General features: G+C 40.1%; 1 protein-coding gene across 3 annotated transcripts in view; it reads right to left on the bottom strand.

Annotated features, from left to right (window-relative positions):
- The window catches only part of WWOX (WW domain containing oxidoreductase), a 647,484-nt gene that overhangs the window by 477,613 nt on the left and 146,150 nt on the right, over positions 1-23,721 (bottom strand). For all 3 annotated transcript variants that reach the window (XM_044986919.1, XM_044986920.1, XM_044986918.1), the window contains exon 6: positions 4,444-4,532. In XM_044986919.1, coding sequence (XP_044842854.1) covers positions 4,444-4,532 — 89 coding nt within the window. The remainder of the gene's footprint in view (positions 1-4,443; positions 4,533-23,721) is intronic.

Genomic DNA, 23,721 nt, shown 5'->3' with positions numbered 1-23,721 from the left:
TACTGTGATTGTCCACTCATGAGCAGAGAGAGACCTCTAACTGCATCCAGTTGTGCAGTGGTCTTAAATAGCGGGTATGCAGGTACTATGGAACAATGAAGAGAAGGTTGATATTTTGCAGATTTTAGAACTGGAGTATTAGATCTCTCTGTCAGTAACAGCAAGATGGTTTTAGTGAAGTATAAAGTGATTAAACAAAGTTAGTTACTAAGGAGTTTTCCAAATGTATCACATCTGCAAACCACACTCTTCCACAAGCATCAAATATCATGGACCCAGAACCATCAAACACAGTTACAAATGAACTAGATGCAAATGCTATGATGCTTGCCTGTACATCAGGGCAGCAAATGTGCTTATAAAGGGTGATAATGCAGACAGGGCCGGCTCCAGGCACCAGCTTATCAAGCAGGTGCTTGGGGTGGCAACTCCGGAGCGGAGCGGCACTTTCAGGTATTCAGCGGCAATTCCAGGTATTCGGCGGCAATTCGGCGGAGGGTCCCTTGCGATCGCGGCTTTTTTTTTTTTTTTGGCTGCTTGGGGCGGCGAATCTCTGGAGCCGGCCCTGAATGCAGACCCCAATCTCTCATATTGTGTGTGCTGGATAAAGCGTGTAAGAGATGACTTGGTTCACTATGTTGCATTTCTAAAGCCTAATTACCTCCTGATACAGAAAACTGGATGGTCTGTCCCTTTCAACTGGACAAAAAGCAGCTGATGACAAATCAGTGGTTTTTCGCTCAATGGTTTTTAGAACAATCATAAAGAGGCAAATTCTTTGAGGTTTCTACAACAGAGGCATCCAATAAATCACCTGGGTTTATAACTATTGAAAGGGAGAAGGCTGGATATGATACACCCCACAAAGTATTTACCCCATCAGCTGAGGGATATCTGCCTCTCCCTGACTCTTCCATTCTGCTCTCAGGTAGCTCTCCTTTATGCGGTCCAGGTGCTTTTTATAAAGCCCAGTTGGGAGTCATCTGACGAGTCACAGGTGCACTGAACCTGACTCCCCCTTAAAGGCACCAGTCACCCTGTGACAATGAAATTGTTTTCATTCTTCAAGTTGCTAGCAGAAATACTCAGACTCTCATATTCTAAAGGAGGCAAATATCTCCCTCCCTCTTTAAAAAAAGAAAGATGCTTGATCAATGACCAGGATTTGCTACCTAGAAATTGTCTGACTCCTGAGACCCGCTGCAAGGATGCTTCAATGTTTTGGGTATTTCTAGTTCAGAAACGCCTTTATATTGGAATGGATCAGTTTTAGATCTCTTACCCAAAGAAAGGACTTTGGATCACATGACCCCTCTAAGGTTCTTCCCTGATGTACTGTTAGACAAGGAAAAACCTGCACCTCATCTAGAATAATGGGGGGACCTTGAGCATACTCAGTGCATCTCTTGATATCCTTCCCTCCAGCCTGATATCTGATATCATTCCCTAGAGTCAGAATCAGCACCTGGGAGGTAGGAGGGCTTGAGCATCCAAGCCCACATTCTGTTTTATTCAGTTCCAGTCAACAGGGGAGCAGCCCCTGAAAATGTTAGCTGATGAAGAGCCTGGGTGCTTCCCACTGAGGCAATAATGGACAGAGGAGATTATTGAGAGAGCCTGAGAGACCCGTCTTCAGCTCCAGAAGTCTAAGAGGTTAAACAGAGCATAACACCAGTGGCTTCTTTAGCAAAATGCATTGCAATAAAAATTACATTTTTAAAGGATCAAATAGTTCCTTATTGCTCCGTAGCCTGGTGACGACAGGCTAGGGAGATGAGAGAAAGATTGTTTTTCCACTCACAGGGTTATTATCAGAAAAGGGATTGTAAAAATTGCATCTTGGGATTGCCATTTGTATCCCAGAATTGCTTACATATCAAATTAGGTTTGTTTTCCCTTTCTCCTTAATTACTAGCACTGCAGCACTACTTGATATCTGAAAATGTGTGCTCTTTTTGCTCCACATATCACCACCACTTAGACCCAGGAATCAGAACTCAGCTGATAATGTTGTCGTTGATGTAGGAAGCAGAAGACACTGTCGTGTTTCTCTTGTGATGCTATTTTATTGGTATGGTGCCAGGGGTTCAAGAAACAGGCATTTGGTGATTGTAAAAAGCTGTCTTCTTGGCACAGCATACATCTCCCGACGCATAAGCACAGCTATTCTGGCTGGCACACTGCAATGGGGAGGGGGAGAGTGCTAGCAGCCAAGGCTCCACCCCTTCCCACCTACATGTAGGGGGAGGGGGTACAGGAGCCCTAGAGAAGCTGCTCCCTGTGCTCTGGATGCCCTTTACTCTCCCAAGAAAGTGTGAAGAATGCACCACAATCTATCCATACAATTGTAAGATACTGAATTCTCTAAGTTTGTTTGTACAGAACCAAGTACAAGGGGACTGATCCAACTGGGCCCTAGACACTACTGTCATAATAATAAACTACAGATAAAAACAGTTATTAGTGTACAGATAGGTTTTGCAAGACACACAGCAGGCAACGTAGTAACAAGACACTACTGCTACAGAATCGCTTTTCTGAGCATACCTAGATAAAGTTTAAAAACATAGAAATCAGAGATAGAAAGATATAGGTCTTCTAGCCCATTCCTCTACCAGTGCAGATGATTGTAAGGAGGTACCTGCTCCTCTGTATCAGATAAAAGATCTACTGCTCCCAGCTGCATGCGGTATCTGGCTTCCATCCACCATCACAATTTAAACAAAAATATTGTTCAAAGCTCATTTTGGTGAAACCCCCACTAGTCTTATGACAGACACAAACTTTACGCTGTTCTGTAATACTTGAGCTCTCTCTCTCTCTCTCTCTCTCACACACACACACACGGGTTCAGGATGGAAGGCACAGCTGTGGCTAAAAACACTGACCTATAGTATAAGACAGTACTAGTGACACTTTCCAAACTGAAATGAAAAAGGAGTGAAAAAATAAGAAAACTTTCCATAACAAAGACAAAATAAAGCCAAAGGGGATGAGCTGCTACCTCTAATATACTGCACAAAACCAAAATGGACATGATCTGCATTAAGAAATTGATTCTACATTGTCTCATGCTTTAGATGGCAATGGGTGAGACTTTTGCAGATTTTAAGTCCTCCAGGAAAATTTGAATTGAGCATGCTTCCCCTTTCTGGTTTAAAGATATATGTATACTCAATGGTTCAGACTGGGTGACAATGACATGGAACTGCAGCATTCAAATCAAGTTAAGAATTGCACAGGAAAAAAAGTTAGGATCCTTAACTGGCCTTCTATACTTTTTTCTTTGGTAAGAACCAAGAAGCAGTAAAATCAGAATGCTTCTCTCTTCTAACAGTATGAGAGTGGTCGGTACTAAAATATGGCAATGTTTCTACTATTTGTCATTATGTTTTACACACAAGAAAGTTTTAATGTAAGAAGACGTGATATGATAAGAATAGTTACACAGGATTTTTGGCAGTAAAGTAACTGGTATTGAAATTCAGTTTTGACAGTTCTCTGAATCTGAAAGACCCGTAAGTACTCAAATGTCATCTGTCTATCCATGTGAGATTTAGCTTTGGCAGTATCTCAAAAGCAAAAAAACCCCAAACCATTCTTTCTACACGATATTTTTGCCACTACAATATTTTCCCCTGCAAAGCTGTCTAAAAGTGTGTACTCTCTTGGGAAGTATAGTAGGAGGTTTATGTTACAGAAATATTTGTAGGGGGGGAATCACTACTAGGTTTGAACAGTCATAACGATCAGAGTGGGCCAAAATGTGGGTTAAAGCACAATGGGTGGAATTTATCCTCAACAGCTGGTACTTAATGATTCCAAATCATACCTTAAAGTTTGTGATTAATTGATCTGTTCAGTCTAAATCAAACTATTTGGAATCTCGCCTGATTATTTCAATATAAGTTGTCCAATTGTTAAGTGAACTTGCCATCTTACTTAATTTCAATTTTTAAAGCCAACCACTTCATGGATAGGTCTGGAAAATAAAGCCCCCTGGCCTGTAGGATTTTTTTTTTTTAAACACTTTTTAAAAAAGAAACAGAGAGAGCTGAGAGAGTGCTCATCCCTGACCCCAGGCTGTCTTCCAAACCACTGAAAACCTGACCAAAGTTGCCTAAGCCGTTTTGGATATATTTTAGCTTTGGCCGTATTCAACAGTCACAAAGATATCAATGCCCCATTAACGTTGGAATTATACACTGAATTGTCAGAGATCTGTAATTAATTTTCACTCTGTGTAAAAATAAATACTCTTTAACTGATGTAAAAATATGCACATCGGAAAAAGACCATTTGGTTCCTGTGAAAAAGCTGAATTCACCTATTGTAGTTTCTAAGTCAATCCAACTGTGATGAATTCTACCAATTGTGCTCAGCTGATAAAGACATTAAAATAACAAGAAGTTATGATATACAATCTTCTGCCTGACTACTTACACATTCTTGGATTTGAATGCTTCAGCAAAGTGCTGCACACTGTGAAGAGAAGCAAGGTCTAAGGTCATAGCTTCTACCTTGGCTTTATGCTGCAACAAGAGAAAATTAAAAAAGAAAAAGAAAGAAAAGAAAAAAGATAAATAACAGCAAGTTTAGTTCATGGTATCATGTTACAGTAAATGTGTTATGGAACATGTCTGAATTCCCTTGTTTAACATTAGAAGCCCACAGTGAATATAAATCATGAAAATGAATGGATGAGTGTAGCATTCAATGCCAAGTGCAGTATTCTAAGTTTGCGGTTCTGCTAAACAAATACACTGTACGGTATACAACTTTATATAGCCCAATAAACTGACAGCAGCCAGTTTTAAGGTTAACGTGACCTCTTCTTTCTCTCATCTAGCTGAAAATTGTGAGGATGCAAATCATGAAATAAAAATAAAAAGTAAACAAATAATTATTGTTTAAAAAGAGATGCATACATTTAATATACCATTATAGGAAAAACACACATTACATATCACACAAAATACTTTAAAACATTCGTACTTTAATTCAACCTTGCATAAAATAGTCCTAAAGCTGTCTATAACATCCACAGCAGTTGATATAAAAGATATTACAGAAAGGAGCAAGGACAGAATTTTATAGAAGGTTAGTTGGTCACTGCATCTTTAGAGGAAACTGCTCACACTTAAGGCTGAGAGTTTGTTATGGACGTCATGGATTCCGTGACCTTCTGTGACCTCTGTGATATCTGCAGCTGCCGGTGCGCCTAGCTCAGGGGCAGCTCAGGCAGCCCCTGCAGCAGGCACACCGGCCACTGCTGGGGCAGTCTCGGGCCACCACGCCCTCCCCGAAAAGCCAAGCTTGGGTGTGGGAGGGGGCAGGGTGTGGGGCACAGGGCGGGAAGAGGCAGGCTCTGGGCAGCGCTTATCTGCGGTGACATCCTCTTCGATCAGCTGCTAGGTGGCGATGTAGGCAAGCAGCTCTGCGTGCTGCCTCTACTCAGAGCACTGGCTTCACAGCTCTTATTGGCCAGGAACTGCAGCCAATGGGCGCTGGAGCTGTGGTGCCTGCAGGTGGACGCAGTGTGCAGAGCTGACTGGCCACGCTTCCACCTAGCAGCTGACCAAGGGGGATGTTGCCGCTTCCGAGGAGCTCCCTCAGGTAAAGGCCACCCAGAGCCTGCCTCACCCAATGCTGTGCCCCAACCCCCTGCCTCCTCCCACACCCAAACTCGGCTGCTGCTGGGTGGGGGGGGGGGAGGTATGGAGCCAGGTAGGGTGCCTGCTGGCCCCACCAACCCGCCCCCCTCCCCCTGCCCAAGCACCGGTCCCAGGCTGCGCACTGCCACCCCGCTCCCTAAGTAGCTGGGCCATCCTCATCCAGAACCTGCCGGGCCCCTGGGCAGCCACCACCCAAGTTTTATTCACTCATATTTTTAGTAAAATTCATGGACAGGTCAAAGGCCCTGAATTTTTGTTTATTGCCCTTGACCTGTCCGTAACTTTTACTAAAAATATCCATGACTAAAACGTAGCCTTATTCATACTCCTAAAGTCAACTTTTCAAACAGTGGAGGCGGGGGCAACAACACAAAAGGCTAGCCTGAACTTGCCAGCCTTACCCACTGAATGGCTCTCAATAAGGTTCTCAACACTATGTTCAGTTTAAAGGCCTTTGTGCACAGTTCTGTTGAACTGTTCTGACTCCAAACCTCAGAACAAATAAGCTACAACAGTTACCCAGTGGTCTAGAGTCTTTCCAGTCTATTTTTACTGTAAACCTCGAAGGCTTATGGGCACTCCATTGCCCAGACACAAGTAGATTGCAACGCCTTCCAGCCACAGTCCTGTCCTATGAAAGAAGTCCTGTTCACCATGTGAGGGTGCACTGTACCTGCAAAATGCAGCAATGTTCCATCCCCTGGAAAGAAACTGTTGTGCCTTTAGTCTCACCCCCAGCCCTATCTTAGAGTCTGGAATAATAGGCCTTGATACCCATGATTCTTCTGCAAGTACTCCCCCCCAAAGTTGTGACAAACAAGTCAAATAGATTACCACTGAGGGCATTATAACCACCCACATCTGTGCCCTTCTCACTTCTAGTGATCACAGTTGTTTCTCACAGCTCCTGATTCCAACCCCAAAATGATTATCTCACCAGGTTTGAAAATGCTTTCAAAGAACTGTGACACTTTTCCATGTCCCACCCCTCCCCCCGCCCCAGACCACCACCACCCTCATTTGGTTGGCTGGATCAGGAAGAAAGAAATTTGAGTGACATTTCATTTAATCCCCAACCAGTCTCCTATAAATCAGTATAATTGTAATGTGCAGGATGGACATTATTAGCATGAGTTGAAGAAAGTGGGGGGAAGGAGGGTGGGCAGAGGAAGAAGCCTCAAACATGGCAATACAGTGTAGTAAACTGTATCCAACCTAGTATTTGAGGTTGGATTTAAAGAGAGTGTAAACCCTGCAGGTTGCCCTGCTGAGCGATGGGCTTTACTGCAGTCAAGAAATAATAAAGTGGGCATATTTGGAGAAACAAAGGGACCTGTGAACGCTGGGAGAAGCAGTTTTGGCTGCTTCCAACATCTTCATAATCCATACTCAATGATGCTTCTCTCTTTTCCTCTTTCTTCAACCTTGTTGACATCCAACGTGCCCATTGCAATTATATTGCAGGTGGGGATTAACTGAAATGTCACTCATACGCCTTTCTTTCTACTCCAGCTGATCTTAAATTGACAGTGAAATAAATACAGCTAAAATTTCAGCAGATTGAATTCCCGTCAGGAAACATGAAGTCATGGTGCTTTGAAAGGGCTAAAAACAACTTTCTCCAAAACAGTCTTGCCACCCCCACAAGGTACACATCACTAAAAAGCTAGAATTAATTTTGCCCCCTGGGAAAATACTTTCTTTTGTTCAAAGAGGCCAGCAAGACAATCCCGGCTTGCCCAGTGCAGTATTCCTCAACTGCAGATCCTCTTCAGCTTTGCAGTGTTAAGCTGTTTACTTAATAGCAGTTTGTTTGTTTTTTAATTGTTATTATTATATAGCTAAAACATTCTGCAGTCTTTTCCAAGGGGAAAAGAACAAGAATGCTACAAACACAAGGACAATAAGGGGTCAAAAACATCAAGTAGTTCAACAGACTAAACCACAAGCTGTTAGTTACTATGCTCTTGGGGACAGTGATTCAAGTCCACACACTATTACTCAGGTAATGCTTTCGCTCTTGGTGTCAAGTTTCAAGTTTCTGCCACTGACTACAAGAATGAAGAGGAAGTGCCTCCAATATTGTGAGTCCAAAGGAAAAACATGTGGTACCTTTCTACTTTCACAAGTAGAAATTCACTGGAGTAATTAGGCCAGATTTGTGGATGGATTTACTATAGGTGTAAAATGGGCAGTTTAAAAAGCATGAATAAAATCTTAAAAAACATTAATGGCCAATTGTTATACTTAGATAGCAAATGCAAGCTACAAGCATGGATTCCTTGAACTTTGTCAGTTCATCCAATGAACTGAGACCACCATCTCTGTCAGTATAATCAACAGCCCTGTACTGCAAAAAGTTAAACTTATCTTTTCTTTTGCTGCTTTTTTAAGTTTGTCAGACATGAGCTTAGAGACATTTCTTGAGTAATCCTAACCCAAAATGTCCTCCATAGAAAAAAAACATGTTCAAGTGCACGTGAAAGGTGAAAATGACACAAAACAAAGAAATTGACTTACATTTTTCCAAGATGGCTACTGCTATTCCTGCTGTAATTCTGCAGTTGGCACAGAGGATCATAAGAGACTGGGCATCAAATTAAATACACCCCAGGAGAGGGTAAACTACAGCAGCATTCCATTTAGGACAAGCGAGGCATTTTTAAAAAAAGACCCTCCTTGTCTGGAGGTTTTAGTTTAAGGGGGAAAATACTTTTTCCTGGATTACCAAAGGGATCGATAATGGAATAAGCTCAAACAATTTAGTACTACATTCCTGAAAGTCACTTACTCAATAGTGTGCACATTAAAATCTCAGCTCTCATCAATGTACTGTATAATCAAAACAAACTGTGATTAGAATAATATTCCTCTGTCATCCTCCCTTTCCTTTGCCAATTTCTTCTGGCTTCTCCTCACCACTGCTGCCCTATGAAATAGGTTACTTGGTGTGATTGTGATACCAGAGGTCAGCCTTCTTTCAGTGCCATCCTTTCAATTTTCTCCTCACTTTGTTTGTATTCAATTATCCTGCATAAAGTGCCTTTGTTCATTTACAAAAACATTGTTTTTATTGATCTCAAAATATTTCCAATGTTATGTACCAGGAGAAATGGAAACAAACAACCACAAATGCACCCACACAAGATCAGAAAAGTACACTTGGATATAAACAAAGAGCCAAACAACTGATTATCCCATGGCTTGGAACTGTGTGGGTTTTCTTCAAGCAGTGATTGATAAAGAAATGAATCTTGTACCATTTTTGTGGCCTCGGGCAAGCTACTTCACTTTTCTATCTCAGCTTCTCCCCTGTAAAAATTTAGATACCAACACTTACCTACCTCCCAGAGGTACTGTGAACATTGCTTACAGTTTGTATAGTAGCTTCAAGGTGTGAAGCACTAGGCAAGTGCTGTATTGCAAGCCTTAAACTCATTTAATATAACATTGAAAAACTGTAAATAAGACTCACACTTACATTACCAGGTCCTAATAATGTAATAATATCAGCAACAACCATTGATTTGTGTAGCCTTATTATACAGTAGCTCAGCATTACCTGTGTCATCATGTTTTCCTGCTATCTCTCTATATGCACATGTAGCATGCAAGTGTAGCGGTATTTATACAGGTATTAAAATAAAACATTTTTGCTAAAAGGTATCATTACTATAAATGTAACATACCATCAGAACTAACTGTTAATGGCCTCGTGTAAATTCTGACCTAATGTTAATAATTTTATTATGCTGATGTCTTTCACCATTTCACTTTACATATTTTTAGTACTGAATTATTCCTCATTTTATGTTGTAAAAATCTTAAATAGGACTTGTCACTTTCACAATTGCAAGAGACACTGGAGCTTCACGCTGACATCATAACATTAATTCACTAAAGCAGAGAAGAAAGCTGCAGAAAACATTTTTATTTAATTTGTCAATAAAAATATGACGTTAATGTTCCCTCCACTACTTAATTTTAAATTAAATATTAAAGAGGGACTGGATAGCAGATTGGATTTGGAATAGTTTATAGAGCTTTTCACCTCTAAATCACAAGTTCATTACCCTCTGGTAGCTGTCCAATGGACTATACCAAATGATCTGGTGCCCTAAATACAGTTTCCGGTGGATAGATGTCCACTGATCACATCACAAAAAAAACAAAACAACAACAAAATTAGGCAGTGCAGTGCAGTGAGACAGCTAATTTGTATTTTAGTTAGGCCACCAAACAGATAACTGAGGCTAGCAACTTTTTGCCTGTAATATCTTGGGCCATATTTAAGTCAACAGCCACGCGAGGAAAGGCTCAATGGCCCATTAAAAATTTCCTTAGCCAAATAGTTTCTTTAAAATACACAATGCAGAAACATTTTGAAAATATGCATAGAAATTCTTTCCCTTCTTCTATCCCAATAGTAAGGAAGAAAGATGCTTACCTTATGCTAGAAGGTTTTATACATAAGTTTTTAAATATTTTTAAAGTATTTGTAGATGATTGTTGTTTGGCTGATTTGAAGAGAAATTGCACTGGATAACACTTTATTTAGTTTTGCATGTAAGCTACTTGCCATGAAGAGCAGAACTATTAAAAATGCTCAGAATGTAATTGGAAATATTTTACATTCGAGTCAGAAAAATGCTTATCAGGCCGGAAACTAAAAAGAGTGAAAACACTCAGAAAGCTAGCAATTTCACTATATGCAATGTATTCGGGTTACAGCTTAAAAACTGTTTAAAAATGAACACTGCCTGGTACAGTATTTAGCAGTAAACATGATTGTGCATTTATGTCTTGGTATTGAAGGAGCCTTTTTTCATGGTGAATTTTTCATTCTAATGTAAGTGATGATTTACGTTAAATATAGGTAAAGCATGGTTACATTTTCCTGAAGGATTGCAAGGAAGTGAAGAGCAGTACAATAAGTTGAAGCATAAAAGCTTTCTCTGTCATAATATTTATTATAATGGCATATCAAATAGCTGAAATAAATAATGGATGACTAAAGGTAAATTCATATGATAAAGAATCCTTCAGCAGACACCATTACTTCTGACTGCTCTAGTTTTATACACAGTTGAAGCCTCTTAATAAACATGCTGTAGCCTCTATATCTCATGTAAGTACTGGAAAAAATTGAAGATATACTTAAAAGTCAACATAGTGGTCATCAGCTAGTTTACTATATAATTATATTCTCGGTGGGTACTGTCTATATACTTTATACATTTATCAGAGGGGTAGCCGTGTTAGTCTGGTTCTGTAGAAGCAGCAAAGAATCCTGTGGCACCTTATAGACTAACAGACGTTTTGCAGCATGAGCTTTCGTGGGTGAATACCCACTTCTTCGGATGCAAGAAGTGGGTATTCACCCACGAAAGCTCATGCTGCAAAACGTCTGTTAGTCTATAAGGTGCCACAGGATTCTTTGCTGCTTTATACATTTAAAAGCCATATTTTCAAGGAAACTTAGTGAGCAGGACATCACTAAAAATATCAGACTTTTTGAGGAGATGACAAAAGAAAAATAGAATGATTTCAGATTGATAAAGGCAAATCCAGATGACAACCCCTCTCCCGCCTCAGGATATAGGTAGTTCTGAGGGGCCAACCCATATATCTGTGCAAACAAACAAAAACCCATCACATGCTACACAGATGGACTGAGAAACAGACAATGTTTAAGAATAAAAGACTTGTAAGAGAAAACCAAAGAAAGGTCTGTAAAATTATCATCAAGTATTTATAGTAGATAAATCTATAAGACCCCAAATATAACCTCTATGTGACAAGGAAAGACTAAATAAATTCAAATTTCCATCTTGACAAAGCAGACAAAGCTATAAACATGTCTGACAATTTGACACGAGTTTTGACAGTCAACAGTGTCCAACAATAGATACTACTGATGGAGGAATAAAACAAGTAAGAGGCTTTCACTCTGGTTTAAGACTGTAAATATTGTTGTCCCTAATGTACACAGCATATGGCACTTGGTGCAAAAGTATATTTATGTAATGCTAGCTTTATATTGTCATGCACATACTTGGAGTGCTATGAAGTTACCTCTCATGTAGCTGAATGGGACAAATGAATCACACTGCCTTAAGCATAACCTAAGAAATATACAGGATATTTAAAGAATAGGTCCTTGCACTACATTTGAGATAACATATTGATGTCCATTAGAAGCCATTGTGAATGGAATAATTTTATAGTCATTTTTCCTTTCTGCCTCAGCAATTTCTATAAAATACATTTCCTATTTGCACTTTAACTTTGTACATAAAAATAGTTCATATTATGTAAAATAATTTCATAAACATTTTGATTATTTTGTTAACTCCTTAATGGTGACCTGCAAGGGAACATCAATTACATTTACTTGTTTGCTCCCTTTTCTGATTATTTCTGATATATGAAGGCCTTGAAAGGGATTTTGGTTGTTTTGTAAATGGAATGATCCGTCCTCCCTCCTCTTTTATTTTTAACATTAGAAATTCTAGTCTTCCCTGTTTTTTTTTCCTGAAAGAGTTGATGGATAAATGGAGAACTGACAGAATTATGACATCAGATATGCCATGCAAGTTCAACTTGATTAACTAGGCGTGGCAGTGATTTAAATTGAGACTGTTTATTTTTTTCTTTTGTTTTTCTTAAAATCTATTTATGCCAAATCCGTAATTAAATGATTAAGAAAGAAACTATCTTGGTTAATGATTCAATATTACAGCCCCTTTGAATGAAGTCTTAGAAAGCCCATAATCCACATCTAAGACCTCCAACCAGGTTTCCAGCAAAACCATGAAATACCAGGCTTGGCATTCTAGATATTTCCAAGTAATGACCAAGGAAAATTTTTGTTTAAAATATAAAAAAAGAGTTCAAGCTTCTTTATAGATCATAAGAAAAGCACACTGCTCTATATCCCCCTACCCTCCCTTTTCAGGTGACTTTTAAGAGCCATACCCTAATATCATTATGAATGATTTTTATATCAAAATATGTACGACACTTTTTCCAATGCTGAATCCCAAAACTCAAGGGATTCACAGTACAGGAAGTAAAATCCTATTCCTCTAGGTGTAAAATATTGGGAAATGTTAAAATACTGGGGTTATTGGTATTTTATTGTTACTTTAATTTATGTATTTATTTTGGGCATGAGAGTCAGCACTTCCTGCATTCGTTTTCCTTGGTCCTGTCAAATGTGATTTCATGCTTGAAGAGAGCTTTCCTGAAACCTGATATTAGTGCAAACATACACACTTGTACGCACAGCTGGGGACCTTTCTGTCTGAGGTGATTAAATCCTAATTTTCCTCCCAAAGGGAGAGCCTCTGAAATGGAAACTGATTGCCAGGTTATCCACACTTGATAAAGCTAAGGTTTGTGCTATATAGGGCATACAGACCTGAGGGCTATGATTAGCATAGCTTTCTTTTAGGACTACTGGTCATCCTTGAATCTCTACCTTCTCATGTAGTCTGGATTTTTAGCTGGTACCTTTCACCTACCTCTTCTCAGGGATGTAATGAAGGTATGAGATGATTGACAGGACCCAGGTTCTCAGAAGTACCGGGTTTACAATGGCACCAATGGTTCCAGGTCCACACTGGAAAGGGGCCCATTATAGACCCATCTAACCCATCCATGTGGCCGAGTTTAGCCCCTCGTTCAGGGTGGTCTAGAGTCCAGGCCTTGCTGTGACAGTGGCTCACCAGAGGCTCCCAGCTCACCTGTTGGGGGCTCGCCGCCCAACAGCCGGGCTCCACCATGCCGGCTAGGCAGGGCTGCTGGCTGCGGGGCTGGTGGGCAGAGTCAGACCAGGCGGGCCGCAGGGTTGGTGAGCACAGCCAGGCCAGGCAGCCTCTTGGAGGGTCGCAACCCAGGGGTCTGCCCCACTCCCCAGCATGGTTGCAAGCAGTCTCTGCTGCCCACTACCTATGGGGCCCCGCCTGCCTCCCCAGGGCCGAGCCATCTGGGACTGGTGCAGAGGCTGGGCCGGTCTTGGCCAGTGGGGGGGACGGTGTCAGTATGGGAGGCTCGGCTGGGCCCCTGTCAGGCAAGTAGGCCCCGAGGAAGCCTGGCCTGGGCAGGCCTCACTCCCACTCCTGCCTGGCTGACTGTGCTGATCCCAATGGGCTGGAGTGATCCCCGCTCCGGGACTGGCCCCAGCCGGGCTGCCTGCTCAGCCTGGTGGACACAGTCACCTCCCAGAGGAGCCGGTGAGTGCAGCCAGTGGGACAGGAGGTCTCTGGGGAGTCTGGGGCAGGAGTCTGTGAGGGAGTGGGGGGTGGGACAGGTTTCTGTGTTTTGGGGCACTGGACACAGGGATGGGGGGGTGATGCTGGCCAGAGAGGGGTGGGGGAAGTTGGTGTGTGTTGGGATGCTGGGTGGGGGGGAGTGTCTGTGGGGGCACTGTGCAGTTGTGGTGGTGGAGCTGGGGGGGGCATTAGGCAGTGGAGGGGATCTGTTGGCAGGGGGTGCTTCGTGGGTCAGGGTGTGCAGGGTGCTGGGCATAGGGGTTGGACCAGGAATGAGGGTTTTGAGGTGCAGGAGGGGGCTCTGGGCTGGGGCCCAGGGGTTCAGAGTGTGGGAAGAGGCCCTGGGCTAAGACAGGGGGTTGAGGTGTGGAAGGGGGTATGGGTTCTGGGCTGGAGGTATGGGCTCCAGGGTGGGGCCAGAAATGAGGAGTTCAGGGTGCAGGAGGGCGCTCTGGACTCGGACAAGGGGTTGGGGTGCAGGATGGAGTGAATGCTCCGGCTAGGGGGGGGTGGGTACTGAGGTGGGGATGAGGATGAGGGATTTGGAGTGCACAAGGGGGCTCAGGGCCAGGGCAGCGGCTTGGGCTGTGGGCGGGATTTGGGGTATAGTAAGGGGCTCAGGGCTGGGGCAGGGGTTTGGGAGGGGTCAGGGGTGCAGGCTCCAGGCAGCACATGCCTCAGGCAGCTCCCAGGAAGTGGCATCATGTCCCTAGGTGGCCAGGAGGATCTGGGTGCTGCCCCCATCTGCAGGCACCACCCCCACAGCTCCCATTGGCCATGGTTACCGGCCAATGGGAGCTGCAGAGCCAGTGCTTGGGGCAGGGACAGCATGCAGAGCCCCCGTGACTGCCCCTACACCTAGGAGCCAGAGGGGCATGGAAGCGGAACAATTAGCAATGCTGACTGGAGTCCCTTTTCAACCGGGTGTTCTGTTCGAAAACCAGACACCTGGCAACCATATTGGCAGGGGTGCTGGCAGTGCAGAGTTGGGCAGGCCACTGTGCTGGGCACTGACCTCTCCCAGCCCCCTGTACCATGCCCCATTGCCCCCATGGGGGCCCAGTAATATGTTTGGCACCAAGGCAATAAAAGGTTAATCCGGCCCTGGTTCTCAGTCTTTTTAACCTAACCTATGCCTTATAGCTGAATGGGTCCACTCCACAAAACTGAAGTCCCTCAAACTGTGCCTCTGCTTTTTCCCCAGGCACTGAAAAGGATAGTCTCAGATTGCTAGGTTAATCCCCTACATATGGGAGGGGAAATTCCAGAACTAGGTGACTGGTGACAGGTTAATCTATCAGAAGCTAATCAGTGTCTGAATGAAGACAGGGAAGATTGGGTTCTGCCTTTGCTTTTAAAGTAAACAATAAAGAAGGCAACTGGTGAATTGTGTGTATTCTACAGCCTATGTTGGTGCCTGAAAGAGCCTTGCAAAAAGTCTGGTATGAAGGATTTAATACTTACCATTAGACTGTTATAAAGCATTGAGTTATTCTGTCTGTCTACAGTTTTTTCTACAAGTCTTCACTTTTCCTCTCCTGACTTGTTTGAGTTTACCAGCAATTAAAACCTACCGCTGATCACCTTAGCCCTCACCCTTTGCTTAGAAGGTGACTGCAACCTGCATGCACATTTCATCAATCTTTGTGCTGCAGCCGGCACTAAGTTCCCAGGTTGTGCAGACTACTATTGCAAATCGCCCACTGGTGTTTTAAACCTTATTATGTAACTGTGGGCATATTTTCCATGTGTGCACAATACACTAATTAATTTCCCTTTGGCTGCTCAATTTGGGTTTCTGAAGCAATCATTTCTCTAAATCATCATAAGCGGCTCCCATTGCCATGAACTATGTCTTTTCATTATACAGCACTTAAAGTAGTATGATTTTATAACTTGTCAAGTTTTCTGAAAATGATGCTATACTGTATATAAATTTTAAAAAAAACGATGGAGGAAGGTGGTGAACATTTTCCATCCTGATCAAGGAAAGCATGGTCTATCTATGTTTCTTTTTATTAAATCAAACTTTCTGCACAACTGCAAACTGTAGCACAGTTATCCTAAAATTATGCTCAAAGAAAAGGATAAGCAAAGGCACTACCATTTTTTAAAAAATTCCTCAACCACTAGGAAGGGAAAAAACACCCACTAAACCATAATTTCAGAATACTGCAATTTGCAGGCTCCAAAAGGTTTGACTTGTGCTGTATGAATGTGATTGTATTGCCTGTAGTACACATCTATTTTAATCCCAAGAAATAAAACGGATTTTATAAAAGGAGATTCATAGATTCCCAGGCCAGAAGGGACCATTGTGATAATCTTGTCTGACCTCCTTTTATAACACAGGTCATAGAACTTTCCCAAAACAATTCCAATGGAATATATCTTTTAGCAAAACATCAATCTGGATTTTAAAATTGTCAGTGATAACAAGTACACCATTACCCTTGGTAAATTGTTCCAATGGTTAATTTCTCTCACTGTTAAAAATGTACACCTTGTTTCTAGTCTGAATTTGTCTAGGCTGAACTTCCAGCCATTGGATCACGTTATAACTGTCTCTGCTAGATTGAAGAGCCCATTTTCATATATTTGTTCCCATATAGGTACTTATAGAGAGTGTAATCAAGTCATCCTTTACCCTTCTCTTTGTTAAGATAAATAGATTAAGCCCCTTAGTTTATCACTGTAAATCACGTTTTCTAATCCTTCAAACATTCTCATGGCTCTTCTCTAAACCCTCTCCAATTTATCAACATCCATCTTGAATTATGGACACCAGAACTAGACAAAGTATTCCAGCAGCAGTTGCACCAGTGTCAAATTCAGAGGTAAAATAAGCTCCTACTCAAGAGTCCCTTGTTTATGCATCCAAAGATTGCATTAGCCCTTTTGCTCACAGCATCACACTGGGAGCTCATGTTCAGCTGATTATCCACCACGACCACCAAATCTTTTTTTCAGAATCACTGTCCCTAGGACAGAGTCCCCCATCCTGTAAGTATAGCTTAAATTCTTTGTTCTCAGATGTCAACATTTACATTTAGCCTTATTTAAACACAGTTTGGTTTTGCCCATTTACCAAGAAATCCAGATTGCTATGTATCAGTGACCTGTCCTCTTTATTATTTACCAGTCCCTCAATTTTTGTGTCAGCTTCAAACTTTTTTTTTTTTAATCAGTGTTTTCTTGCAGATCGTTGATAAAAATGTTATATAGCATAGAAACAAGAACCAATCCCAGAGGGACTCCTCTTGAAATACTCCCATTCAATGATGATTCCCATTTTGAGACCTATCAGTGATACAATTTATTTCAATACTATGACAAATTTGTAGCAGGATTCACAATTGATTCAGATCTGAATACACTTGAACTGTTGGTATTTATTTGAGAATCTACTGTTTTTCTCACCCCGTCATTCCCCAGATCTAGATAATATTTTTCCAAGAGATTCTTTTGAGATTCTCCTAGGGAATCTGAAAGAATCCTGGCAATATGTTTTGTATGTGGCTTCCTTTTCTAATAAAATTATCTATTTTGTTTACAGAACAGTAAAGCTTGCCTGGGAATCTAACAGAACCTTTAGTGTTCTGTTCAAATACTTCAATTTCGTCAAATTCTGTAAGACTAAGTTGATGGCATGAATATATTTCCAAAAAACAACACTGAAAGATCTGATATCATCGGATGACCTAGAAAATACAGGCCCTTTTTGTTTACTTTTGAAATCTTGATCAAATCCAAATTGAGGTCCTAAGATTAAATAAATTTGACACTCTCAACTAAAGCCTTAATAGATGTGAGAGAAGCTTGCAAAGTCAGGACATTTAATTACCTCTATCTATTGGTTGCTGGCCACATCTGGACTGGAAAGACGTGGTATAAGATTTTAGGGGAAATAAACATCCTCAATTAATGTTTGAAAACCTCAACAAGAAGCAAAATAAGCGATCATCTTGTTTAACTACTATTGTAATAAAATGTTGTCTAACAAACAAAATCAGATCTAGGGTTTCATATGTACACATTCATAATAAAGCTTCATATACACACCAGCATGGAAGTTGCTTACAATTGATTTCAACATACAGACTTTACGACTATAGAAATGGTGAGTACCACCTGTATAGATGAAAAGTAAAGACAAGAAAACTATTAAATGGCCAAAAAGACAGTAAATGTTTAAGCACCTACGAAAGAAAAGACACCCCTTTTCCCTGCTCTCTCAAGATTCATAATCATAAGCTATGTTGTGGCCTGAAAGTACAGACATGCACTGTGCAGTGCATTAATCCTTCAAACACTAACAGAGGCTGGCAGGGATTTAGGCTGGAATATATTTACAAAGTGACAAATTATGTTCTGTATTATACAGAGAGAGAAAGAGCACCCACAAATAGGCTGATAAATGTCAGCTGCAGTCATGCCAAAAGGTTTATTTTTATTATATTGTAACCACAAATGTGGTGGGTTTTTTGTTTGTTTTTTGGAAGGGAGGCCCAAAGATTTATTTGTTGCAGGAAAAAACAAGATTATTTATAACACAAAGTAATAAGTAAGATCACTGATGTTCTGGGCAGCCTGCCCTCCTGCAAGCAATGTTCAGACTGAGGACTTCTCTATACTTGAAACACTTCAGCGGCACAGCTGCAGCAGTATCCCTGTAGCGCTTCACTGTAGACACTACCTACGCTGATGGGAGGAGTTCTCCCGCTGGCATAGGTAGTCCACTTCCCAGAGAGGCACTGCTGCTCTGGGATGTGGATTTTTCACACCCTTGAGCAGCAAAGCTGGGTTCACCTAAATTTTAGTGTAGACCAGGCTTGAGCTAAAATAGTTAAAGACAGTCGCAATCATGGACTACACAAATGACTAGCAAAACACTATGTTTCCTTAATGGAAAGCACGAAGATGACATCACAACAATATGAAAATAAATCAGATACAATTTGTCAGATAAAAAAAGTAATTTCTAGACATAAGCCAAAAATATTTAAAATGGGGTTATTGTACTGTAAGAACACCTACTGTCACAGAATCGATTGGCAGAACACTGACACCCACAGGTACAGAAATTCACTATGGCTTCTGTACAGTACATTAAGGCTCCCCAGTAGATTTAAAGCATGGTACTTTCACTTTCTCTTATTACCAGAAATATACTTCATTTCTCAGGAAAATCAATCCAGATATGGATATTTTTAAAACATGTCACTTCCTTAAATATGAATAATTTTAGAAGTTCTCCAAGCGAACAGGAATAATTACATGAGATAAATTACCAGGCACAAAGGAAGAAATGGAGTGTAGGCAGATTTTGCAGAACTTAATATTGAGTGTTTATGACAAGATTTTTATAGGGGCCTCAAACGGTCTAATTTCCTGAGTGTAAAGTAAAAAATGTAGATGTCTAACACATTTGTACCCACAAAGTTTAGTTGGATGACTAAATAATTTTCCTTGTGCCCACAACTGTTCACATCCCCTAAGTTAACTAGCTGCATACTTTTGCAAAAATATTTCAGGAAAAATTTTCATAAGTGGCCAATTTTGGGAAAGTGAAGTTAATGAAACTATATATTCACATTGATGACAACTTCTATCACGAGTAAGAATTTGCAGGATCAGGCTTGGATATGCTCACAATATTGAATAAACATTTTTCAAGTCTATCTTTTTGCATGTACAAAAAGTCTCATATGAATAGGAGCAACTTGTATTTAAATATGCACATCATGTATTCAGGCATTTAACTACCTGATTTGCAAGCAAAAACAAGAGAAGGTTTTTGTGTATTGATTCGTGAACAAAAATACAGGCACGAAAAAACCATGTCCAAAATAATCAGAGATGTAAATGTAAAGGCTGGAATGAGGTCTTTTGAATTCTGATCTCAACTGCACCTTTGTAAATCTGAAGTAACTCCAGTAACTTCTTAAGATTTACACCACCGTTAGATGAAATTTTGACCAAAAAATTGGCAAAGTGATTTTGCTGACCAATACGTACAACTCAATTCAGTCAACTGCCGACATAAGGGGTCTGATTCTCATTTACACTAAAGCCACTTTACACTATTCTGACATTTAAAAGGGGCCTTAGAGTGTGTGTAAGAATTATGCGCCCTTAGCATAAATAAGAATTAGGCCCAAAGTCTATATTAGTTTTTTAAATCCTTCAGCATGAAAACCCCTGACATTTTCATATTGTAACTAAGTATGCACCTAGCCACCATTTTTCAGTATCAAATTCCAATTCATGCACTACAAAAGTACTCACAGAAAAATGTATCGTCCAATAATATAATGGGCAATTTCACTCTTTCCTGTTCTTAAGTTTATTTTTCTTCTATATGCTACTAAATAGTAAATATTGATTGGCATTGATTGCTTTTTAAATGCCCTCTATATACCACTGACTTGGCCCTTCTGAATACCTCTAACAAAGTTGGTTTAGATGCGTATTACAGTAGGCTGTGCACACCACCTTCATGAATTTTAAAGTTTTGTATAACAGTAGTAGTAGTTTAAAAAAAATACATTCAATACTGGAAATTAACTGTGGTAAGGGTAACAGTCAAAAAGAATGATTAAAAACTAGTCTTCACTGAAAATATTTGCCAGCACAACCAATGCATGTCCTTGATACAAAGCCTTTTAGACAAGGAAAACAATTAAAGAAAGCTAGACAAACACTGAACATGAACAAAACAAACACACCAATTATTTTTGTGAATAATAATGGTGTCAAGGAGAGAAAGATCTCTAGATATTTGTATAACTCTGAACGTCGGTCACTTTTCTGTATATTCACACAGTTGTTAAAATTTAAAAAATAAAAAACATTGCCAGCTAATACTAACTAGTTAAAAAATTGCTTTTCTGCATATTTCCATCTTTAAATGAATAAACTACCTCTCCCCCGCCCCCAAACTTTAAGTTAAACACTTGCTATACATACCTGAACACCTGAACAAAAAAATATCAGGTACTGTATGTCTTACCCATATGCCACACGCAAAAATGTAAAAGATTTTTTTTTTTTTTTTTAGATTCAGAAAGAAAATTTCCAAGCAGATGTTTATAAACAGAAGGTAATGGATAAAAACCCAAACACAATGCTGCATTATGTTACATGATTCACTGATGAACCCATTGGAACTACTGCAAAAAGCCCTTCTGGAAAACTTCCAGAAATTAAAAGGTGCAAACAAGCTGCCTAATACCCTTGCGTAGACTGAATTCTTATGAAGAAAATAAAGTTTATTGTCTGGAAACAGAGAAAGCATGAGGAAAGCACTAAAGCAATGGAGGTGAACAATTAGACAGATGTTCAGTTAAGGAAATAAAGAGAACAGAAGAAGCCATCACTGAGGAATTTTACGAGAATACTGACAACTCTGCACCTCATCAAGGGCACTGGTAAAGTTAAAGCCAGTGAAGCCATTTCTGCTCAACTTCAGAATTACTGCTGACCTTGCAAAATCCAGGATGTAGGTAATGTGACCAATAGGAAAGTAGCATTATGCTTCTCACTTTAATATTTTCTCCCAAACACTATCCATATACTGTACTGTAATTCAGGAAAATGAATTGTATTTTCTTGTGGGACATTCCATGTACCAAAGATTTCCCTTCAACCCCCCCACCACCACAAACAAAGAGTGTCAGTATAAGGAAAATCTGTTTTCATGCTGCTGTCATTAGCCAAATAAAATTAAACAGTGCCTAATGCTTCTAACTTTCATAAATAATATAAATGCATGGTTGAGATAACTTTTCTTTAATATGGTTACATACAGTCAAGGTTCAGTGTGTTCTTAACATTTGTAATGTTAAACATTTGAACACATTGTTTCTGTAATGGTAGTTGCAATAATAACCTAATTCTCTAGTTTTGCGATTATTTTGATATACTCTCATTAGTGGCAAGACCACAATATAGTGTTACTTTGAAGTCATGGGAAGAAAAAATAAGATTCTAGCTAAGATCTATAAGTTTTGCTTCTCTGTGTCTGTGCAGCTGGAACAAAAAATAGGAGGGGATTTTTAAAATATTAAAAACCATTAAAAGCTGACCTAGTAATGTTTTCTCTTACTAATTGAAACCAGTCACATGTATTTTTTTGTACCACCAACAGATAACTTTCATAATTTTCCTGTGAGTAATTGGCTGCTGTTTCAGTAGTTTTTACATTAAATCTAGATTTACATTCCAAAACATCTGACTAGTGCTACTTGGTGCTGTATCAGCAAGGACAAAATAATTGTGTGAAATTCCTTTTAAAACTCTGTTTTGTTCCATTCTTTACATGTACCTCAGCAAGCTATACAAAGTGCCATACCAATCCAATCAAATACCTGAACTAACCTTATTATTAAAGAGTCCTCACCAGCTTTAAAAACGATAGGGATCAAATTAATGATTGAACTCTGCCCTTAGTAACACCAGTACAATCTCTTTGATGTGATGCAGCTTAGTGTGAAGGCAACAGTTACTAAATTCTACCACAAATACAAAATATGGGACAGATTTTCAAAAGCACGTACTATGGGGTTTAGCAGCATAAGACCCGCTGTCTCTGCTAAACTTTTGAAAATCACCCCCCACCTTTGTTTCTTTCTTTCTTTTTTTTTTTTAATTAAGAGACAGAGTTGAAATGACAGTTATGAGATAATACAGAGACAAGGTGGGTGCAACACTACATAGAATTATGGGATAAGTCTTTTAATGTAAAGTCTAGTAAGCATATTAATAAACAATAACAATAATACAGCATTATTTATAAAATAATGCATATAAACTGTCTCCACTTAACCATTTACTTACCTTAAGAAAAAGTTCACATGATTAAAATATATAGAAAAGACATGACAACAGCATAAAGGTTTTCACTGGCATTACTTTGGGATGACTGCAGTATTTAGGAGTGGCAAAGCTAAAAGTGTGGCATGCAGATCACTCAAAATGAGTGTTGATAGGATCTTTACACCACATCTTCATATATTCTGTATATGACACATGACAGGAAAAAATATATAAGTGTTTTAGAAATTATATTGGGAATAATTTTCTCATCCCTCCACCAATGAAGGTAGGTGCCATAGGACATTGGGGCAGTGTTGTCTAGCGGATAGGGACATGAACTGGGACTTAGCAGTCATGTGTTCTACACCTAATTCTACACTAATTCACTGTGTAACATTGGGTATATCACTTCATCTGTCTATATCCCTTTCTCATCCCCACCACTAAGTCATTCTTTGTCTATTCTGTCCACTTAAACAATAAGCTCTTTGGGGCAGGGACCATCTTTTACATGTTTGTACAGAACCTAGCACAATAGAACCCTCATCTTAGCTGGGGCCTCTAGGTGCTACCACAATAAAAATAACTAATAATAAAAAATACCATGAATGCAGCTGTACAGGGTCTCAGAGGGAGCTACAAAAACCTCTAAAAAGGACCTAAAATAGATTTTGTGTAGAAATAAAAATGTCACTACATATAATTCATTATATTGGGACCTTTCAGGGCAATAAACTGGGAATCTCACTTTTTCAAAGGTATAAAGCTCTTGTGATGAGACTGGGAAGGACACAAGATTACAGACTTTACAAGTTTTGTAAACAGAAAACCTGATACTAATTTAGGACTGAATCTTATCCATCCTGGGAGCGACATGAGCAGGCCGGTGCAGAATCTCAGTGAAATCAGTGGGGTTCATAATGGACACAATGGTTCACTCATTCAGATCCCAT

Source organism: Mauremys mutica, chromosome 14 (genome assembly GCF_020497125.1).
Source record: "Mauremys mutica isolate MM-2020 ecotype Southern chromosome 14, ASM2049712v1, whole genome shotgun sequence".
NCBI lineage: Eukaryota > Metazoa > Chordata > Testudines > Geoemydidae > Mauremys > Mauremys mutica.
This window is presented reverse-complemented; position numbering and strand designations above follow the sequence as displayed.